Genomic DNA, 19336 nt, shown 5'->3' with positions numbered 1-19336 from the left:
GGCTAAGATGGTAAATTTTATGTTTTTTACCACAGTTAAGATTTTTAAATATTTTTTTTCCTTCAATAAAAGGGCCTCTGGATCTGTCAAAACTTCCACATCAAAGGGGAAAGGCAAAGAAATGTTTATTCCCAGAGTCACTAGGCCAAGCTGTGGAGACAAAGTATCTGCTCTCCAAGAAGTCAGGTCCACTGGGACAAGGCACACTGGGGGCTTCAAGTTATAAGTCACAGTACAGGGAAGTACTTTTGGGGTGGGGGTGGAAGGCCAGCAGGAGACTTCCCAAAGCTATGAGGTCTGAGGACACACCCTGAGAGACACGCCTGAGGAGGCCAGAGGGCTGGGGCAGAAGTGGGAGTCCAGGCACAGGGACAACAGACAGGAGCTCAGGACACAGGCTGGTAGATTGGAGTAAGGGGTGCAGGGGAGGAAGGGACAAGAGATAATGCTGGAATGGTATGTTTTTCACCCTGAGGATTAGAAAGAAGCGGGGGACAGACTTTTAACTCACTCTAAAGAGCTGTTAGAACATGAAAATCAGCTGCCTTGAGAAGAATAAAGCTTCCTGAGACTCCAAATATTGAACCATAGGTTCCTAAATAATAACCAAGGCTGACATTCAATATATCTTATGTGCAAGGCACAAAATACTTGACAAGAATTATTTAAACTTTCCAATAAGCCCATGAGGTAGGTTCTCTTACAGTCCCTAGTTTATAGGTGAGGAAACTGAGGCACAGAGGGGCAAGCAACTTGTCCAAGGTCACCCCACTACTGAGTGGCAGAGCTGGACTCTAATCCAGGCCGTCTGGCTCCAGAGACTGGGCTCTTGACCTCTGTCCTAGAACGCCTTGATGGAAGGAATATTAGAAACCATCTCATCTGGTGGTTTTCAAACTACGCTCTTCAGAGTCTTGGCAAATCCTCAGTGGAGGCTCTAGTGGGACTGTGGAGGGTGGTACGTGGGCACAAGCAGAGCAGCACCATGTCTGTCTACTTTATGTGCTGGCTTTTGAGGGCGGGTCCTCTTGAAGAAAGGGCTCCTTCCATGGCTTTAAAAAGGTTGCAAACCACTTCTCCAGACCAACTGCTTCCTTCTAAAGATGAGGAAACTAAAATCTACAGAAGTCTGAAGCCTTGTCTAAGATCAGCAGCAGTGGGGCCAGTGCTGAACTCTGCCCTGACTCTGGCCGGTCTAGGGCTCTTCCCACAACACCACATGGCCTCAACCTCTAGGTCATGGGCACCTGAAAGTCCCAGGCCCCACTGTCAAGCTCACATTTAAAGCTCTGAATGTGTGCCTGGTACCACACTAAATATTTAATACTCAATTGGCCTCAGCTCTTGAAATCCTCACAGCCACCCACTGAGCTAAGCTCTGTTTCCTCATCTACAGATGAGGATGGAGATTCAGAAAAGGCAGAAACACAGATTAACGACAGTGGCTTCCTGTTGTATCTCCTTTTCTCCTTCCTTTCCTTTACCCAGTGGCTCCCAAATGCTTGGCTCATATATAATGCGGTTACCTTCAGGAGCTGGCTGTTGTCAATCCCTGGTTATGGTGCAGCATAATAACCACAGACATATTATTAAATATTTGTCATATTAACAGTTGTTTTGTTATATTCACCTTCATGTGTGCTCATTTTTTTGGTTTGTTATTGAGACAGCTGACTGTTCACCCAGAACCTCTACATATTAAAGGTTTTGTTGTGGCCCTATGCCAATGATCCTATTTTGCCTTTTCATGAAAATTTTTGCACTTATTTTCTCTTCTCTGCATGTCATCTTTGTCTTTTGTAGGGCTTAGGGTACTGTCTTGCAGGAACACGACATTTGTCCTAAGGTGAACAACCTTTGTCAACTACAGGCTGAATCTCAAAACACAAAAAGTCTTCACTTTACCCTGAGAATAGAGAAGTTTATTTCTATCACAATCTATTATTCTATAGTTATTTTTAAAATATATATTACTTACCTGAGGATACAGAGAAAAGGAATCTGATAACCTAAAAGAAGTGGGGTCTTCCTTGTTATACTGTCCAAACTTCTGACACTGATGAATGAAAATACCAAAAAGAGAGAAAAACCTAAGTTAGTGTTACCTGAAAAAAACCCTTGGACTAAGCTAAGTTCTGATAGTAACTCTGCCCCTTACAGTGAGTCCTGAACTTCTCAAGCATCAAAGGGCAGACAGATCACCAGGGGGTCTTATTAAAATTCAGGCTCTGGGGAAGAGTTGGAGATTCTGTATCTCTAACCAGTTCCTAGGCAATGCTGGTCTGAGGACCAGCCTGACTGCAGAGAAGCTTGATAAGCCCTCTCAGGCGCCTCTTCCACATGAAAACCTTCTGAGACTATGAAAACTAGCAATTATAGACACACCTGATATACACTCACACTACAGATCAAATTTCTTCCTCCTTTCAATGGCATGTTTCAGTACCATGTTTCTTCCTGTCTTTATTTCTGATCACACATTTCCTCCAGCCACTAGAGAATTAGGCTGTCCAACATTTAAAGAAACCCCACCTCTAACAATTACCTTCTCCCTACCAAATCTGGCAGCCTTTCACAGTTGTCATCCTGAACTTCCTAGCAGCAGGAGTCAAGTGACCTCCCAAACTTCTTGAAACCTTCTCCTTCAGCTGCTGAAACAGCGCTTTCCTGTTTCTCATCATCTCTCCACCCCACCCTCCTCTGCGTTCTTCAGTGGCTCCTTGTCTTCCTCCATCCTTCTAACCGGGGACTCCTCTGAGGTTAGTTCTTGGCCCCCTGCTTCCATCCTCACTGCTCAGCTACAAATGAACACCAGAGCCAGACACATGTCATCCAGATCCCTCTCCCAGGTCCAGTGCTGACCTCTAGCCTAAGCTCCAGTCGGGACTTCCACCCAAATACAGGACAGCTTTCCTTGGACATACTTTCACAAATGCACATTCAACTGTCAAAAGTAAACTATTATATTTAAAAAAAAAAAAATTCACTTTCTCCAATCCTAAAGTTGCGCTCCTTTCCCATTTTCTACCTCACCGTCATTCCTATGGTCACCCACATGTGAAATGTTTCTCTGTGCTTTTTGGTTTTTGATTCTACATAAAATCAGAAATTCTACATAGAACCAAACCTTCTGCTCCCTACATATCTACTGCCACCACCCTGGTCTCAGCACCCTTGTACCTGCAAAATCTCCCATCACAACAGGAGCCTTTTCTCCCTTCAATGTGCCTTTTATGGTGATGTTAATGTGAATACAGTGTCATGTCAATGTCACACCCTGCTTAAGAATTACCCCTAAGTCTCCTTCTTAAGGATAAACTTGGCTGGGTGCAGTGGCTCACACCTGTAATCCTAGCACTCTGGGAGGCCGAGGCAGGAGGATCACTCGAGGTCAGGAGTTCAAGACCAGCCTGAGCAAAAGCGAGATCCTGTCTCTACTAAAAATAGAAAGAAATTATCTGGACAGCTAAAATTATATATATAGAAAAAAATTAGCCAGGCATGGTGGTGCATGCCTGTAGTCCCAGCTACTCGGGAGGCTGAGGCAGAAGGATTGCTTCAGCCCAGGAGGTTGAGGTTGTTGTGAGCTTGACGCCACAGCACTCTAACCCGGGCAATAGAGCGAGACTCTGTCTCAAAAAAAAAAAAAAAAAAAAAAAAAGATAAAGTTAAGGTGTTCCCCAATCAAGGTGTATCTTCACTGTCTCTATTCCTCACCACAAAACCTGGCCTCCATGACAATGGTCTCTCCAATGTGCCCAGCATAAGTTGAAAGGCCTGGCTACCTCCCACAGGCCTGTTCATGCCGGGCCTCCACTCAGTAAGCTTTGCCTTCTCCTCTCCTATCATCTGACTCTTTATCAAAACAGCTGATTCGAGGCTGCCTTTCCACATGGAGCCTTTGTTAACCACTTGGATCCTCTCCTTGTCTATCCTCCCTATGAAATCCTAGAGGAACAATTTTCAAATTGTGTTTGAAATGACATTTCCTGGAAAATGGTTCCATGAGATGGCAAGGGCAAATGCAGAGCTAAACAAGTTAAACAGGTTTCCATACCAGGCCCTTCAGTGCCTTTGATCACAGATACATGCTGTGAATCTCCAGAAAGGTAAGATTATGTAGTGTGCCAATTATTGATTTACTGCCTCGTGGCTCCGAATTCACCCCTTTTGCCTGCTGTGAAATGGATGTGGGCCCTTTAGCTGCTTCTCCTTTGCCAGCTGGCATAATGTCAAGCTTTGTCAGTAGAGGGCGCTGGAGGCCAGCACCAGCTTTGGGAGCCAGTGTGCTCACTCGGCAGCTTCCATGGTGCCAGGTCCTGCAGCAGCACCGCAGTGTCCCCAGTGCTGAGCCCCTGGAGCACAGGGCAGCCAGCAGCTACCCCAGCACTCCCCTGAGCCTCTGCTGAGACAATGTCCTGTGAACAGTTTTCCCCAGCACCTAGAGGGTGCAAAATTCTAGAGAGTGAATTTCTAGCAAGTTCCTCTGGCACACCACTATGGCAACTTCTCTGTGACAGACCCACTGACCCATGGCCATGCCCTCCAAACTAGGTCTAGATCAGCCCTGGGGAGAGGGGTCTTCCTTGAGTCCTCTGTCTCAGCCCTACAAGTAGTGGCTGCCCCTTAGATCTGCTAGTTCTCTTTCCTCCCTCCTAGTCAATCCTTCATTATTTTACTCCCCTGTTGTAGTAGTAATTCTTTACATAAGACTTTCCCTATTTAAATTACTATGTGATTTCTCTCTCCCAATTGGACCCAGACTGATAAAAGAGGCATCTTTCTAAACTCACAGGCCATCTCTATATCCAAAACAATCTCCCAGATCTGGAGGGAAAATATGGGACCACAACCTTCACAAAAGGACTCATCCAATTCAACTCTTAACATGCACAGATTTGCACCTCTCCAAATGTTCTGTATGTGTTGTTCTTCCCAATGATAATGTAAACCCAAGAGGAAAAATGCATATTTAACATTTCTTTCATGTCACTCAGATATGTCTGGCACGAGATAAGCAACGGATAAATTCTTGCTGACTGGCTATATAAAATAATAGGTTTAAGTGACAATTTTCTCCTCTCAGAAGTAGAGCAGAGACCAAGACTGAACCTAATGCCTCTGTTCCCAATTTACCAGTCGGATGAGTTGTCGGTCCAGCCACCGGAGCACATCGGGCCCCTCTTCTGACTCTGCTCGGAACACTCCCAGCCGTGCCATCAAGACTGCTGCAGCTTCCTGGTCGAATGCTGCTTCTATGTGCCTGAGCTGACTCTGCGCATCTGCCCAACTGACAATTCCAGAGTTAGTGCCATGCTTAAGTTCAGGAGAGATCAGAACACCAGACATTCATTTTGATAAAGGAACACAAATCCTGTTCCTTCATCTAAGATGACACAAATTTGAATGTCATTTTCCATAAGGAATCACAGGAGTTTTACATACATTTCATTTACCCTTATATGATCTCTGAAGGCTGTAACTTTAAAGAAAAATTATAGAGAACTTCCCCATGTTCTGCAATACATCACGAAAGTAGATACCCAAAAGGTACTAAGTCTCAATACAGTGTTCCTTCTTCTAGGTCAATCTTAAAAAAATCTAAATATGTACAAATTCACAAAATGACTTTCCAGCATCACATCCATGGGAAAAAGAATTAGCACACATACAGAAGTTTTCCAGATGAATAAAGACATCATGAACAAAGCTAAAAGATAACAGATAGACCAAGAACAGACATGTGCAACAAATGTAACAATAATCATATCCAAAATATCCTTTGCATATCACCGAATAAGAAAAAGAAATAGGTTTTACAAAATGGGCAAAGGCTATCACAGAAGAAATACAGTATGGCTGAGAAACATGAAAAAGTACTCAACTCACTGATAAGTGGGAAAATATAAATGAAAGTGACATATTGCATGTTCTCTCTCTATATATCTACTTTTGCATGTTAAAAATCGATAATATCCATTGTTAATGGGAGACAGGGCACTCTGCCCCCTACACCATGGGGCAAAGTACAAATTAGCTTCTCAGGAAAATAGTTTTTCAGTATCTAAAATTTCACTTCTATAAAGTGGCTGGAAAGAAATACTCATGTGCACAAGGACCTGAAAATATCAATGCAGCACTGCTGGAAGGCAAGACCTTCAACAGAGGAGGTGGTCTAACCCATCTAAACCATACAATACTATGTAACAATCAAAATTAATGAGATACGGGCTTGTAAATTAAAGATATACAAAGACAGATAAAGATATAGAGAAAAGATATGTAAATATCAGAAGCTGTAGTACATGTATATAATAAACATATATGATACATAAGTTCACAGAATAGGGTGAAGTTAAACACCAGTATCAGCATTTCCTTATGGGGAGGATGAGTGAACAGACCCACTCTTTATACACACTTGGCCCTCTGTATCCATGGGTTCTGCATCAGCAGGTTCAAGCAACCACAGACCAAAACTGTAGTTAGGCCTACTGATTGCATCTGTACTAAACGTGTATAGGCTTTTTTGTCATACTTCCCTAAACAATACAGTATAACTATTTATAAAGCATTTACATTGTATTAGGTAGTAATCTAGAGATAATTTAAAGTACATGGGAAGATGTACACAGGTTATATGTAAATAATACACCATTTTATGTAAGAGTCTTGAGCGTCCATGGCTTTAGTTATCCACAGAGGTCCTGGAATCAATCCCTCACGTATACCAAGGGATGACTGTACTTATGTGCTGCTTACATCTTTATGAGGAGGATGTATTTACAGGCTACTTATCTAATAAAATAATAAAAAATAATTTTTAAGGAACTATATTCACACAGAAAGATGATTCCTCTAGGTACGTGTTCGTAGGCCAAACTGGGCTAACCAGGAATGCCACCTCCTTCCCCTCTTCCTCAGATTAAATAAGCCAGTGAGGACTGTTCAGAACCACTCAATGAATCAAAAAGACAAACTAAGAGATGTTAAATATCTCTTCAGAGGAAAAACATCAGTCAGTGGCTCCACAGAGAAGAAACTGGTGCTGCTTACTTTCGGGCAATGGTGGTCACACGGATGCGTCTCTGGGTGCTGGAGTGTTGATACTGTGTGACAAACTGGATGGCACCTCTGCCTCCTTGGGGGATCGGAGCGTTGTGCTGTGGGGTGAGAGGCCATAACCTTGTTACTGTCACAGGCATGATTCCATCATGCTCTTCTAAAAGAACTGATAGCAATAACAGTAATGAATTTTGAATGGTACACTTAGTATCTGCACATTTCACTGTATGTAATTTTACCTCAAAAAAAAAGAAGAGCCAATTCAATACTGAACTCAAGTTAATGATACGCATGTTTAAGTATTTAGGGATGAAATACACTGATGACTGTGATTTGCTTTGAAATGCATCAAAAATAAAATGGATTAATGGATCAATATATATGTAACAAAGTAAATGCAGGCATATGTCATTTAATTGCACTTCATAGATACACTGTTTTTCTGGGTTGTTTTTACAAATTGAAGGTTTGCATCAAGCAAGTCTATTGTCTACTGGTGCCATTTTTCCAACAGCACATGCTTGCTTCATGTCTGTGTCACTTTTTGGTAATTCTTGCAATATTTCAAATATTTTCATTATTATTGTATCTGTTATAGTGATCAGTGATCTTTGATGTTAATTGTTTAGGGATGCCACAAACCGTGCCCATATAAGATGGTGAACTTATTCAATAAATATTATGTGTGTTTTGACCATTCTACCGACTGGTCATTTACCCCATCTCTCTCCTTCTCCTTCGGCCTTCCCTACTCCCTGAGACAAAACAATTTTGAAATTAGGCCAATTAATACTTTAAAATGGCCTCTAAGTAGTCAAGTGAAAGGAAGAATCTCTTACTTTATATTAAAATTAAAAATAATCAAGCTTACTGAGGAAGCATGTTGAAAGCTGAGACAAGCTGAAAGCTAGAACTCTGGCAGCAAACAGCCAAGTTGTGAATGCAATGGGAAAGTTCTTGAAGAAAATTAAAGTGTGATTTCAGTGAACACACTAATGATAAGAAAGCCAAACAGGCCGGGCGCGGTGGCTCACGCCTGTAATCCTAGCACTCTGGGAGACCGAGGTGGGCGGATCGTTTGAGCTCAGGAGTTCGAGACCAGCCTGAGCAAGAGCGAGACCCCATCTCTACTAAAAATAGAAAGAAATTATATGGACAGCTAAAAATATACATAGAAAAAATTAGCCGGGCATGGTGGTGCATGCCTGTAGTCCCAGCTACTTGGGAGGCAGAGGCAGGAGGATCGCTTGAGCCCAAGAGTTTGAGGTTGCTGTGAGCTAGGCTGACGCCACGGCATTCACTCTAGCCTGGGCAACAGAGTGAGACTCTGTCTCAAAAAAAAAAAAAAAAAAGAAAGCCAAACAGCCTTATTGCTGATATGGAGAAAGTTTTAGTGGTCTGGATAGAAAATCAAACCAGACACAACGTTCTCTTAAGCCCAAGCCTAACCCAGAGCAAGGCCCTAATTCTCTTTAATTCTAGGAAGACTGAGGAAGCTGCAGAAGGAAAGTCTGAAGCTGGCAGAGGTTAGTTCACGGGGTTTAAGGAAAGAAGCCATCTCCATAACAGAAAAGTACAAGGTGAAGCAGAAAGTGCTAATGTAGAACCTATAGCAAGTTATCCAGGAGATCTAACTAAGTCATTGATAAAGATGGCTACACTTACACAACAGATGTTCAGTGTAGATGAAACAACCTTCTATTGGAAGAAGATGCCATTTAGGACTTTTCTAGCTAGAGGGACAAGTTAATGCCTGGACGCCTGGCTTCAAAGCTTCAAAGGACAAGGTGATTCTCTTCTTAGAGGCCAATGCTCATTTACCATTCTGAATATCCTAGGACCCTTAAAAATTATGCTAAATCTATTCTGCCTATATTCTATACATGCAACAACAAAGCCTGGATAATAGCACATCTGTTCACAGCACAGTTTACTGAATATATTAAGCCCACCATTGAAATCTACTGCGCAGAAAAAAACACTCCTTTCAAAATATTACTGCTCACTGACAATGCATCTGGTGACATCACCTGGTGACATCAAGAGATGTGTAAGATTAATGTTGTTTTCATGCTTGCTAACACAATGTCCATTCTGCAGCCCATGGATCAAGGAGTAATTTCGACTTTCAACTCTTATTATTTAAGAAATACATTTTGTTAAGGCTATAGCTGCAATAGATAGCGATTCCTCTGACAGATCTAGGCAAAGTAAATTGAAAACCTTCTGGAAAGGATTTACTATTTTAGATGCCATTAAGAACATTCGTGATTTGTGAGAGGAAGTCAAAATATCAACATTCACAGGAACTTGGAAGAAGCTGATTCCAACCCTTATGGATGACTTTGAGAGGTTTAAGACTATAATAGAGGAAGTCCCTGCAGATGTGGTGGAAATAACAAGAGAACTAGAATTAGAAGTGTAGCCTGGGCCGGGCGCGGTGGCTCACGCCTGTAATCCTAGCACTCTGGGAGGCTGAGGCGGGTGGATCGCTCGAGGTCAGGAGTTCGAGACCAGCCTGAGCAAGAGCAAGACCCCCGTCTCTACCAAAAATAGAAAGAAATTATCTGGCCAACTAAAATATATATTGAAAAAAATTAGCCGGGCATGGTGGCGCATGCCTGTAGTCCCAGCTACTCAGGAGGCTGAGGCAGTAGGATCGCTTAAGCCCAGGAGTTTGAGGTTGCTGTGAGCTAGGCTGATGCCACGGCACTCACTCTAGCCCGGGCAACAAAGCAAGACTCTGTCTCAAAAAAAAAAAAAAAAAAAAAAAGAAGTGGAGCCTGAAGATGTGACTGGATTGCTGCAATCTCATGATAAAACCTGAATGGATGAGGAGTTGCTTATTATGTATAAAGTAAGTAATGTCTTGAGATGGAATCTATTCCTCATGAAGATGCTATGGACATTGCTAAAATGACAAGAAAGGATTTAAAATACTGCATAAACTTAGTTGATAAAGCAGAGGCAGGGTTTGAGAGGACCGATTCCAATTTTGAAAGAAGTCTACTCTAAGTAAAATGCTATCAAACACCATCTCACGGTATAGAGAAATCTTTCATGAAGGGAAGAGTCAACCGATGTGGCAAACTTCATTATTGTCTTATTTTAAGAAATTCCCACAGCCACCCCAACCTTCAGCAACCATGATCCTGATCAGTCAGTGGCCATCAACATCGAGCACCACCAGCAAAAAGATTATGACTCGCTGAAGGATCACATGATCGTTAGCATTTCTTAGCAATATAGTTGACTCTTGAACAACACAGGTTTGAACTGCACGGGTGCACTTATACGTAAATTTTCTTCTGTCTCTGCCACCCCTGAGACAGCAAGACCAACCCCTCCTCATCCTCAGCCCACTCAATATGAACACAATGATGCTTAAGACCTTTAACATCCACTACCACTTAATGAACAGTAATATATTTTCTCTTCCTTATGATTTTCTTTTTTTTTTTCATTTTTAAAAATGTTTAATCTCATCAGTAATCAAAAAGTGCAGATTAAAGCAAGATTTCATTATTTGCCAATCAAATCATGATTTTCTTTTCTTTTTTTTTTTTTTTTTTTTAGACAGAGTCTCACTCTGTTGCCCAGGCTAGAGTGAGTGCCGTGGCGTCAGCCTAGCTCACAGCAACCTCAAACTCCTGAGCTCAAGTGATCCTCCTGTCTCAGCCTCCCGAGTAGCTGGGACTACAGGCATGCACCACCATGCCTGGCTAATTTTTTTTTTTATATATATTTTTAGCTGTCCATATCATTTCTTTCTATTTTTAGTAGAGATGGGGTCTCGCTCTTGCTCAGGCTGGTCTCGAACTCCTGAGCTCAAACGATCCGCCCACCTCGGCCTCCCAGAGTGCTAGGATTACAGGCGTGAGCCACCGCGCCCGGCCTTAAATCATGATTTTCTTAATAACATTTTCTTTCCTCTAATTTACTTAATTTTAAAAATACAGTATATAATACATATAACATATAAAATCTGTGTTAATTTTTATGTTATCAGTAAGGTTTCTAGTCAACAGTAGTAGGCTATCTGTAGTTATAGTTTTGGCAGGTTTAAAGTTATGTGCGAATTTTTAACTGTATGGGGGTTCAGTGCCCCAACACCTGAGTTGTTCAAGGGTCAACTGTAAAGTATTTTTTAATTAAAGTATGTATATTTTTTAGACATGATGCTATTGCACACTTAATATACTATAGTATAAACATGAAACATAACTTTTATATGCACTGGGAAACCAAAAAACTCATGTGACTTGCTTTATTGCGGTGGTCTGGAATATCAACCCCAATATCTATCAGGTATGCCTGTACAGTAAAATGTCAATTATAGAATCTCGGTGACAGGCAGTGGGTATATATGAGTGTTCACTGTATGATTCTTCCAATTTTTCTGTATGTTTGTAATTTTTCATAATAAAATATTGGGGAAAGAACTGACACTCAAATATTCACCAACATTAGGATGGATGGTAAAAGCCAATACTCTTCTAATGACCCTATTAGTTCAACACTAAAGCAACAAAAGCATTTTCTGTATGACTGTGACTAAACCCTGCAAGGAATAAAAAAAGATCATGCAGACTAGCATCGGGCCCAGAACACCACCAAAGTTGTATCAGTTTGTGGAGAAAGTAACCAGACACACTGGTTTGTAATAATCAGAAAATAGGATACCAAGACATGAAGACATGTGAAGAAATCCCACTCACCTGATTGACTACTTCAAAGTAAATGCCAAGTGTAGATGTGGAATCCAGGCCACAGATTTTCCACTGACTTGTGCCACCGACACCAAGCTCCTATGAGTGAGAAGAATAATTGAAAAAACAAAACCAAAACCACTCCATGGTTGTTCACTGTTTATGAAAAGTGCTAACTGCGTAGAGCAGATCACTTAGAATATCTTCTTCTTTTTTTTTTTGAGACAGAGTCTTGCTCTGTTGCCTGGGCTAGAGTGTCATGGCGTCAGCCTCGCTCACAGCAACCTCAAACTCCTGGGCTCAAGCGATCCTTCTGCCTCAGCCTCCTGAGTAGCTGGGGCTATAGGCATGCGCCATCATGCCCGGCTAATTTTTTTTTTAAGTACATATTTTTAGTTGTCCGACTAATTTCTTTCTATTTTTTTTTTTTTTTTTTAAGTAGAGACGGGGTCTCGTTCTTGCTCAGGCTGGTCTTGAACTCCTGAGCTCAAACGATCCGATCCTCCCACCTCGGCCTCCCAGAGTGCTAGGATTACAGGTGTGAGCTACCATGCCCAACCAGATTATCTTCTTCTAGGTGAAAATTTTAGTTTAATTGAAAATTTTCTACTAAAAAAAGTATAATTATGGACCAGGAGAAGGCTTAACATTTTACATTTACAGTAATTTAAAGTTTTTATACTGGCACTCTGACCAACTTCTATTACATCATATATATTATGCAACATATATGGTATATAACACTGAAGTCAACAAAGAATCAAGTCAGGGTTGAGGAAGAAGTAAACAGTAGGAGGAAGAATTACCTACTTAGCATGAAAGTTTTATGTACTTCTTTAATCATCATTCAGAGAACAAAAAATAAAAAGTTGTAGAACATTAGCTATAAGATACGAATTTTTAATCCATTTTTAATGCAAAAAGCTATATGTAAATTCTCAGTAAGAGAATTATGAATTTTTAATCCATTTTTAATGCAAAAAGCTATATGTAAATTCTCAGTAAGAGAATTAAGGAGATTATAGTAGTAACAAGGGTGCTTTTTACTGATTAGTGCAATGGCTCCAAGTGATAAATATGAGATTCACTAAAATGTGAAGCTAAATATCACTGTTTTAATCATGACATGTAGAAGAAAAGGCCACAAATGTCAAAAATACTGAGATCACTAGACTCTGAAACCTATATTCTATCATTCTAGAAGCTCTGAGTACTATACATACTAACACACCCTTATCAAACTGTGGAATACAGTGCTTAGAAAGTAATGCGTTAAGAGAGTCATGATATTTCTTCTATATTACTCTGAATCCACCCTCACTCCACACTGTCAGCTTAGTACAGCTGATGCCAGTCTGGTCTCTCTACAAAGCCATGTTAGGAGCCTATGGAACTGGCCACAGAACAAGCAATCTCAGGAGGGTGACAGTCAGAGGGAAGATTCTTACATGAAATCACATAGCAACTCTAAGGTGGAGACCGGGGAGGGTGCACTCTGTTCCCTCAGTACTTCCTAAGCCAGATCATGAGAGGGATGGATGTGTGGGAGTTCACCTTTTCTTGTAGTAGCCTTTTCAAAAAGAGGCAGGGGTTTATCAACTGTTAGAAGGTTTACCTCTGGATGTAACACAGCACAAAGTACACACCACCCAGAAGTATGGTTGGCAAAAAGGCTTAGCCTGAATCGAATCACCCTTTAATCCCAACTTTCATTTTGTAAGAAATACAGGGAGGAAAGAAACAAGTTAACCACCCCCTTGAGGGGATAATCATTGAGAATGCGGGATCTTCTATTAGAGAAGACACCTGGCACTGTCTCTTTAACAAATTAATGTCATTTAATCTTTTAAAAAGCAAATAAATAAATAAATAAACAAATGAACAAAAAGATGGGAACAGTATTCTAGATTTTTTTTTAACAAACTAAGGATATATAATATCAAATGCAAAGCTAGTTGGGGGTTAAAACAGCTAGAAAGGGCAGTTGGGGAAAAATTAGGGACAAAATATTAGGGAATTATTAATTTTCTTAGGTTTGATAATGATATCATGGTGGGAGAACATCCTTATTTTTGGAAAATGTACATTGAAGTACTTTTGAGACCAGCCTGAGCAAGAGCGAGACCCCCATCTCTGCTAAAAATAGAAAGAAATGATCTGGACAACTAAAAATATATAGAAAAACTTAGCTGGGCATGGTGGCACATGCCTGTAGTCCCAGCTACTCAGGAGGCTGAGGCAGAAGGATTGCTAGAGCCCAGGAGTTTGAGGTTGCTGTGAGCTAGGCTGACACCACGGCACTCTAGCCCGAGCAACAGAGCGAGACACTGTCTCAAAAAAAAAAAAAAAAAAGAAGTACTTAAGGGCTAAGCGTCATGATATCTGCAAATTATTTTCAAAGGCCTGCAAAGAAAGCTGATAAAGCAAACATGGCAAATAAATGATAATCAGATGGATCAAACAAATGTGGCAAAAAAGATGACACAGAAGTTACGGCAAAACGTTAACAATTACTGACTCTAAACGGTAGGTATACAGGGATTTATCATATCCTTCTTCCGTATGCCACATTTCCCGCCCCAATCAGAGAAGGACCTGGGCCTCCCATGAGCAGCGCTGGGGAGTGGGTTTTCTGTATGCCACATTTCACTTATACCCTTCTTTAAACTTCTGTGTATGCTTGAAGACTGTATTTTCCTCCTCTTTACATCCTCATTCTCCAATCAAAACTTTCATGGCTGAACTCTATTGGAACAGCTAATCTATTTGTACTAATTCATAAAAATATCTTTTTAAACTACTTCACGAAGCCTTCATTGGGCATATTTTAAGTTGGTGGAAATTACTTTAAACAGGGCAGCCTGCCAAAGCTCTGCCAGGAAATAGGGGTCCAAGCCCCTTAGCACTCTGGGGTAATGAGGGTTCATCAGAGGAGCTTTCAGGCAGCAATCTGTCTCACCCAGGGGACTACTGGAATGTTCTCTCAAATTGCCTCACCTCTGCCAGGCTTGACAAAAGTTTAATATGTATAGCCACTCAGGCTGACAAAGACAAAGATGATGATGTGAAAGACAACATCTCCTATGGGCTTCCAGTGTGCCAGGCACTGTCCTAACTGCTTCATTTGAACTAACTCATTTAATCCTCCTATCAATGATGTAAAGTAGGTTCTGCTATTATCCCCATTTGCCAGATAAAGACATTGAAGCACAGAGCAAGTAAGTATTTTTCCTGTGCTAAGTGTAGTGTAGACTTGTGCCTTGAATCCACATGTGGTTCTATAATCCACCCTCCCACTGATGATAACAATGAGGGAAGGACACGACTGAGTAACCATAGCCCAGGACCAGCCTGGAGAGGCCTCACCAACCCAAACCATTTGGTCTGCCTCTTGGCAGCTAAAGCATAATCAGAGGAAGCAGGCCACTGGCAAAGCCACTCATCCCAAGTGATAACTAAACTTTGTTTACATACTCTTAAAATCTATTACTAGAGAACACAGATATCTGCGTACACAACAGTGTCATCTGCTGCCAGATCAATTCATGGTGGTCTCTGCTGTATAAGGCTCGTTATTAGCTGAGAGTGAGACAAAGGTATCACCTCTAAGGACAATGAGCACGTAGGTTTATTCCTGAAGGATTGTGCTCAATGTTTGTTTGCCTTTTGAGGCACAGAATTCCTTGTGGCTTTGGCACAGTAACCCGAGCATGGGTGGTGGAGGCAGGGGGACCTGGGCTCTAGTTCCTCGATGCTAGCTCTGACCCTGAGGAAGATCCTTAACCTTTCTGAGCTTCAGTCTCCTTCTCTCTCACCCTTTTGGTAGATGGATGGACAGACAAAAATAACACCACCTCAGTTGTAGTTGTCAATGAGGGTTCTCCTCTTACCCCACTCACACCCAATGGATGACACAATGCAAGATTATCATGCTCCACCACTTCTAATGGGTTAAATTTGGTGCAGGAGGTGAGGGTGATGAAGTTATTTTCCTTACATTTTCCGAAACACATGGTCCTTTCACGTTCAGAGATATACATGGACCAATGGCTCCCGCAATCTTCAGTTCCCGAGAGGTCTAAAACAAATTATGTAAAAGTATAATAAAGTTAGAAATCATTGAAATCCACCCTGCTCTCATTATGGCCACAATGAAAGTATAGAGAAAAAATATGGAAACATTATCATTCTGCTAAGAGAAAACCTCACGTGGATCACAGCTACTCTCCTACAAGCTTTTCCAGGGCCAATGTTAACTGATTACAACTTTAATAAAATCTGCCCTTAGAAATTACATCATCTTTGGAACAGAGCATTTTCAACTCTCTCAACTTACTGTTTGTACTTTAAAATCACTGTACACATACAAGATAACAATTCTACCAAAAACACTAGACTAGGCACAGTAGCTCATGCCTATAATCCCAGCTACTAGGGAGGCTGAGGTAGGAGGATCACTTGAGGCCAAGAGTTCAAGACCAGCCTGGGGAACATAGCAAGACCCCATCTCTAAAAAACAAAAATTAGCCAAGTGTGGTGTCATGTGCATGTAGTCCCAGCTACTCAAGAGACTGAGGCAGAAAGTTCTCTAAGCACAGGAGTTTGAGGCTGCAGTGAGCTATGGTAATGCCACTACATTTCAGCCTGAGTGACTAAGTGAGACCCTGTTTCTAAAAAAAGTAAAATGCCCATTCCTCGTCATCTTTGTTAAAAAAAAAAAAATCTCAACCATAAGAGAATGTTATTTAAAGACTTAAAGTTTAACCTAGATGATTTACTGATTATTTCTAATTCTCCAAATAATGATTCCAATCACATCCTCTAATGGCCCCTTTTAATGTTTTCTCAATGACTTAGAATGAACTGTATGGGGCTTTGAGTCCCTACATGGAAAAACCAAAACCCACAATGCTTTCTATTTCAGGAGGCTCTGGCTATGATTCAGGCAGGCACTAAATGTTAATATAAACACAGCTCTGTGCAATGCAATGAGCCACACTGGGTGGCTGGGTGGACGCTGACCACTGTGTGGCTGCCCCTGTCCTCTGGCCATGGTGCTTCTCCTAACATTCAACCCATCTCCCCTTCTACCTCCTGCTGCCCTAAACCAGCAGGGTGAAGCAGAGCCTGCAGGGGAGCCAGGCAACTCTTTGTTTAGAACATTAATAAATGTTCAAGTCACCCTCAAGAAGCAAAGGCATGAAATGAACAATGTACTTTGTGATAGCCATTTTGTTGGAATCCTCTTAACTGATTTTTAGAAGCCTATCTGCAGCAGGCTGAGGTTGACTGAAGTCTGACTGTTGGATAAGAACGCTACAATTCCATTAAAGTTTTAAAAGTCTATTGTACCTTTACTTCCAAAGTAGCACCAAATGCCATTCGAAAATCTCCATTAAAATCTTTACTAAAAATCCTTTGGAATGTCTGCTTGAAGAGAGAAGTGTTGAAAGAATCTCCCATTACCATGTGGCCTCTAGGAAAGAAAGAAGAAAACAGAAAGTGAACGTTAGGATGATTGAAAGCCATTCAGATGCTCCATCAGTATTTACAAGCAATAATTTAAAGAAGAAAAAAAAGAAACCAGGTCCATAAAGATGTTACTGCCTAACTTATAGCAAATTCAGTTTGTACTTAGAAATTATTTCCAAAGCATTAAACATAGAATCCTTAAGAATATCTCTAATTCCTCTCACACTTCTTTGGTGTGGGAAAATATCCAGGCCTGTAGGAAATCCTTTTCAGGTGAATTCACTGCCTCAAATCCTTGACTTTACAAGAATTATTTTTTCTAATTCATGAATATTGACATTCATCCCTTATTGAAGTTAGAGGAAAATATTGTTCAGAATTTCAGCATTTCATGTATTTGCGGCAGAGAAGCACAGTTTGATGCAAGTTATGCATCCAGACATTATTCATAAAACACGATCTCAGAATTGGGAAGAACACAAGAAAGATCATACGGTCCAGCTATCTCAGAGTGTCTGAACTATCCAGTGAGGGGTCAGCTATTTGACTTCAAATATCCATCCACCCTCCCCACTTCCTTAGTCATGGAGTCCATGGGTGCCTGGAATAAAGATGTTTCCCAGCCTGCCTTGCCTGTGGCCACGTAGCTTAGTTCTGCCTGCTGGAGTGTCCTTTATGAGGTGTGGAGTGTGTTCTCAAAGGAAGGGGCACATCCTTGTTTAACCTCTCCTCTTTCCTGCTGCTGTAGGTGGCTAGAGCTCCAACAACCCTCTTGAGCCATACACTGCACATTAAGGGTGATGGGCAGCTCAGTAGGACCTTACCTCTGATGACAATGAAACCAACACACCAGCCCTCGGCTGCCTACCTCCACGGAGAGAGAAATAAACTTGTTTTGGGTTTTCTGTCACATTCACACAAATTTAATCATAGCTCACATCGATCCCTCTATAATATACCTGCCAAGTTATCATCCAGGTTAGGCTTGAACTCCTCCAGCATCAGAGAGCTCACTCCTTCCAGAAGCTGTCCATTCCCTGTTTGTTTGTCTTTATGCTGAGTGAAATTCTGTTTCCCAGTGGCTTTCACACACTGGTTCTAGTTCTACCCTTTAGTCACATACAGAACTAATCTGATTCCTTCTCCACGGGAAAGTCCTTCAGCTGATGAATGTAGTTCTCATGCTCCCATTTATCTTCAGCTTAATCTGCTCTAGCTCCTTTAATCATTCCTCAGGTGACACAGTTTTACGTACTCTCCACCATTCTCTCTGCTCCCCTCTGAACATATCCAGTGCATCTATACTGCCCTTTGAAACTGAAATGCTCAGAATGGAAAACGACATAATCTGGTTAAGGTGTGACTGACACCAAGGAAACAAGACTATGATCTTCCTTGACAATAATCTACTCCTATAATGCAGCCTGGAATCACCTGCCTTTGCTGGAAGTCATCCCAAATTGTTGGCTCATCTTGAGCTATCTTCTAAAATCACTAAATCTTTTTTTTTAAGTGTCACTACTAACATATTTATACAACAGGTGATTTGACCTAAATACTAAGTCTTTCAGGAGTCAGAAACCCAGTAAGAATCTGAAGGAAGCAATGGTACCTCTCCACAGTAACACATACATACACACACACACACACACACACACACACACACTCTCTAGCATGCAATCTCAGGGATGTGCACAAATACACTGAAGCTTTTCTCGGGGTGCTCCAAGTCAAGAACTCCTGCAGGGTCCTGGTAGAGTTCACCTTATTAAATGTGGCTCATTGATGTAGCTATATCAGTGTCATCCAGGACCCTCATGTTATCACCTAACACATATGCTGCTCTCTAGGACAGCATCAAATGACTTGGGTTCTACCTCCTAACTCTTTTATTCAACAAGGACCAGCAGCATCAGCGGGGAGCTTGTTAGAAATGCAGAGCCTCAGGCCAATCCTATGGCTCTACACAAGTGATTCTCAAACTTCTGTGCATGCAGATCACCTGAGATCTTGTTCAAATGCAGGTTCTGATTCAGTAGGCCTAGAGTGAGGCTCAAGATGCTGCATTTCTGACAAGCTCTCAGGTGAGG

General features: G+C 41.4%; 1 protein-coding gene across 7 annotated transcripts in view; it reads right to left on the bottom strand.

Moving 5' to 3' along the window:
• The window catches only part of SEC23B (SEC23 homolog B, COPII coat complex component), a 44338-nt gene that overhangs the window by 11691 nt on the left and 13311 nt on the right, over positions 1–19336 (bottom strand). For all 7 annotated transcript variants that reach the window (XM_069496304.1, XM_069496299.1, XM_069496302.1 and 4 more), the window contains exons 10-15: positions 17127–17250; positions 15772–15852; positions 11784–11873; positions 7057–7163; positions 5137–5290; positions 1979–2056 (exon numbers count right to left, since the gene is read on the bottom strand). In XM_069496304.1, coding sequence (XP_069352405.1) covers positions 1979–2056; positions 5137–5290; positions 7057–7163; positions 11784–11873; positions 15772–15852; positions 17127–17250 — 634 coding nt within the window. The remainder of the gene's footprint in view (positions 1–1978; positions 2057–5136; positions 5291–7056; positions 7164–11783; positions 11874–15771; positions 15853–17126; positions 17251–19336) is intronic.

This window comes from Eulemur rufifrons, chromosome 20 (genome assembly GCF_041146395.1).
Source record: "Eulemur rufifrons isolate Redbay chromosome 20, OSU_ERuf_1, whole genome shotgun sequence".
Taxonomy (NCBI): Eukaryota; Metazoa; Chordata; class Mammalia; order Primates; family Lemuridae; genus Eulemur; species Eulemur rufifrons.
The sequence above is the reverse complement of the archived record's forward strand: the minus strand, read 5'-3'. Positions and strand labels throughout refer to the sequence as shown.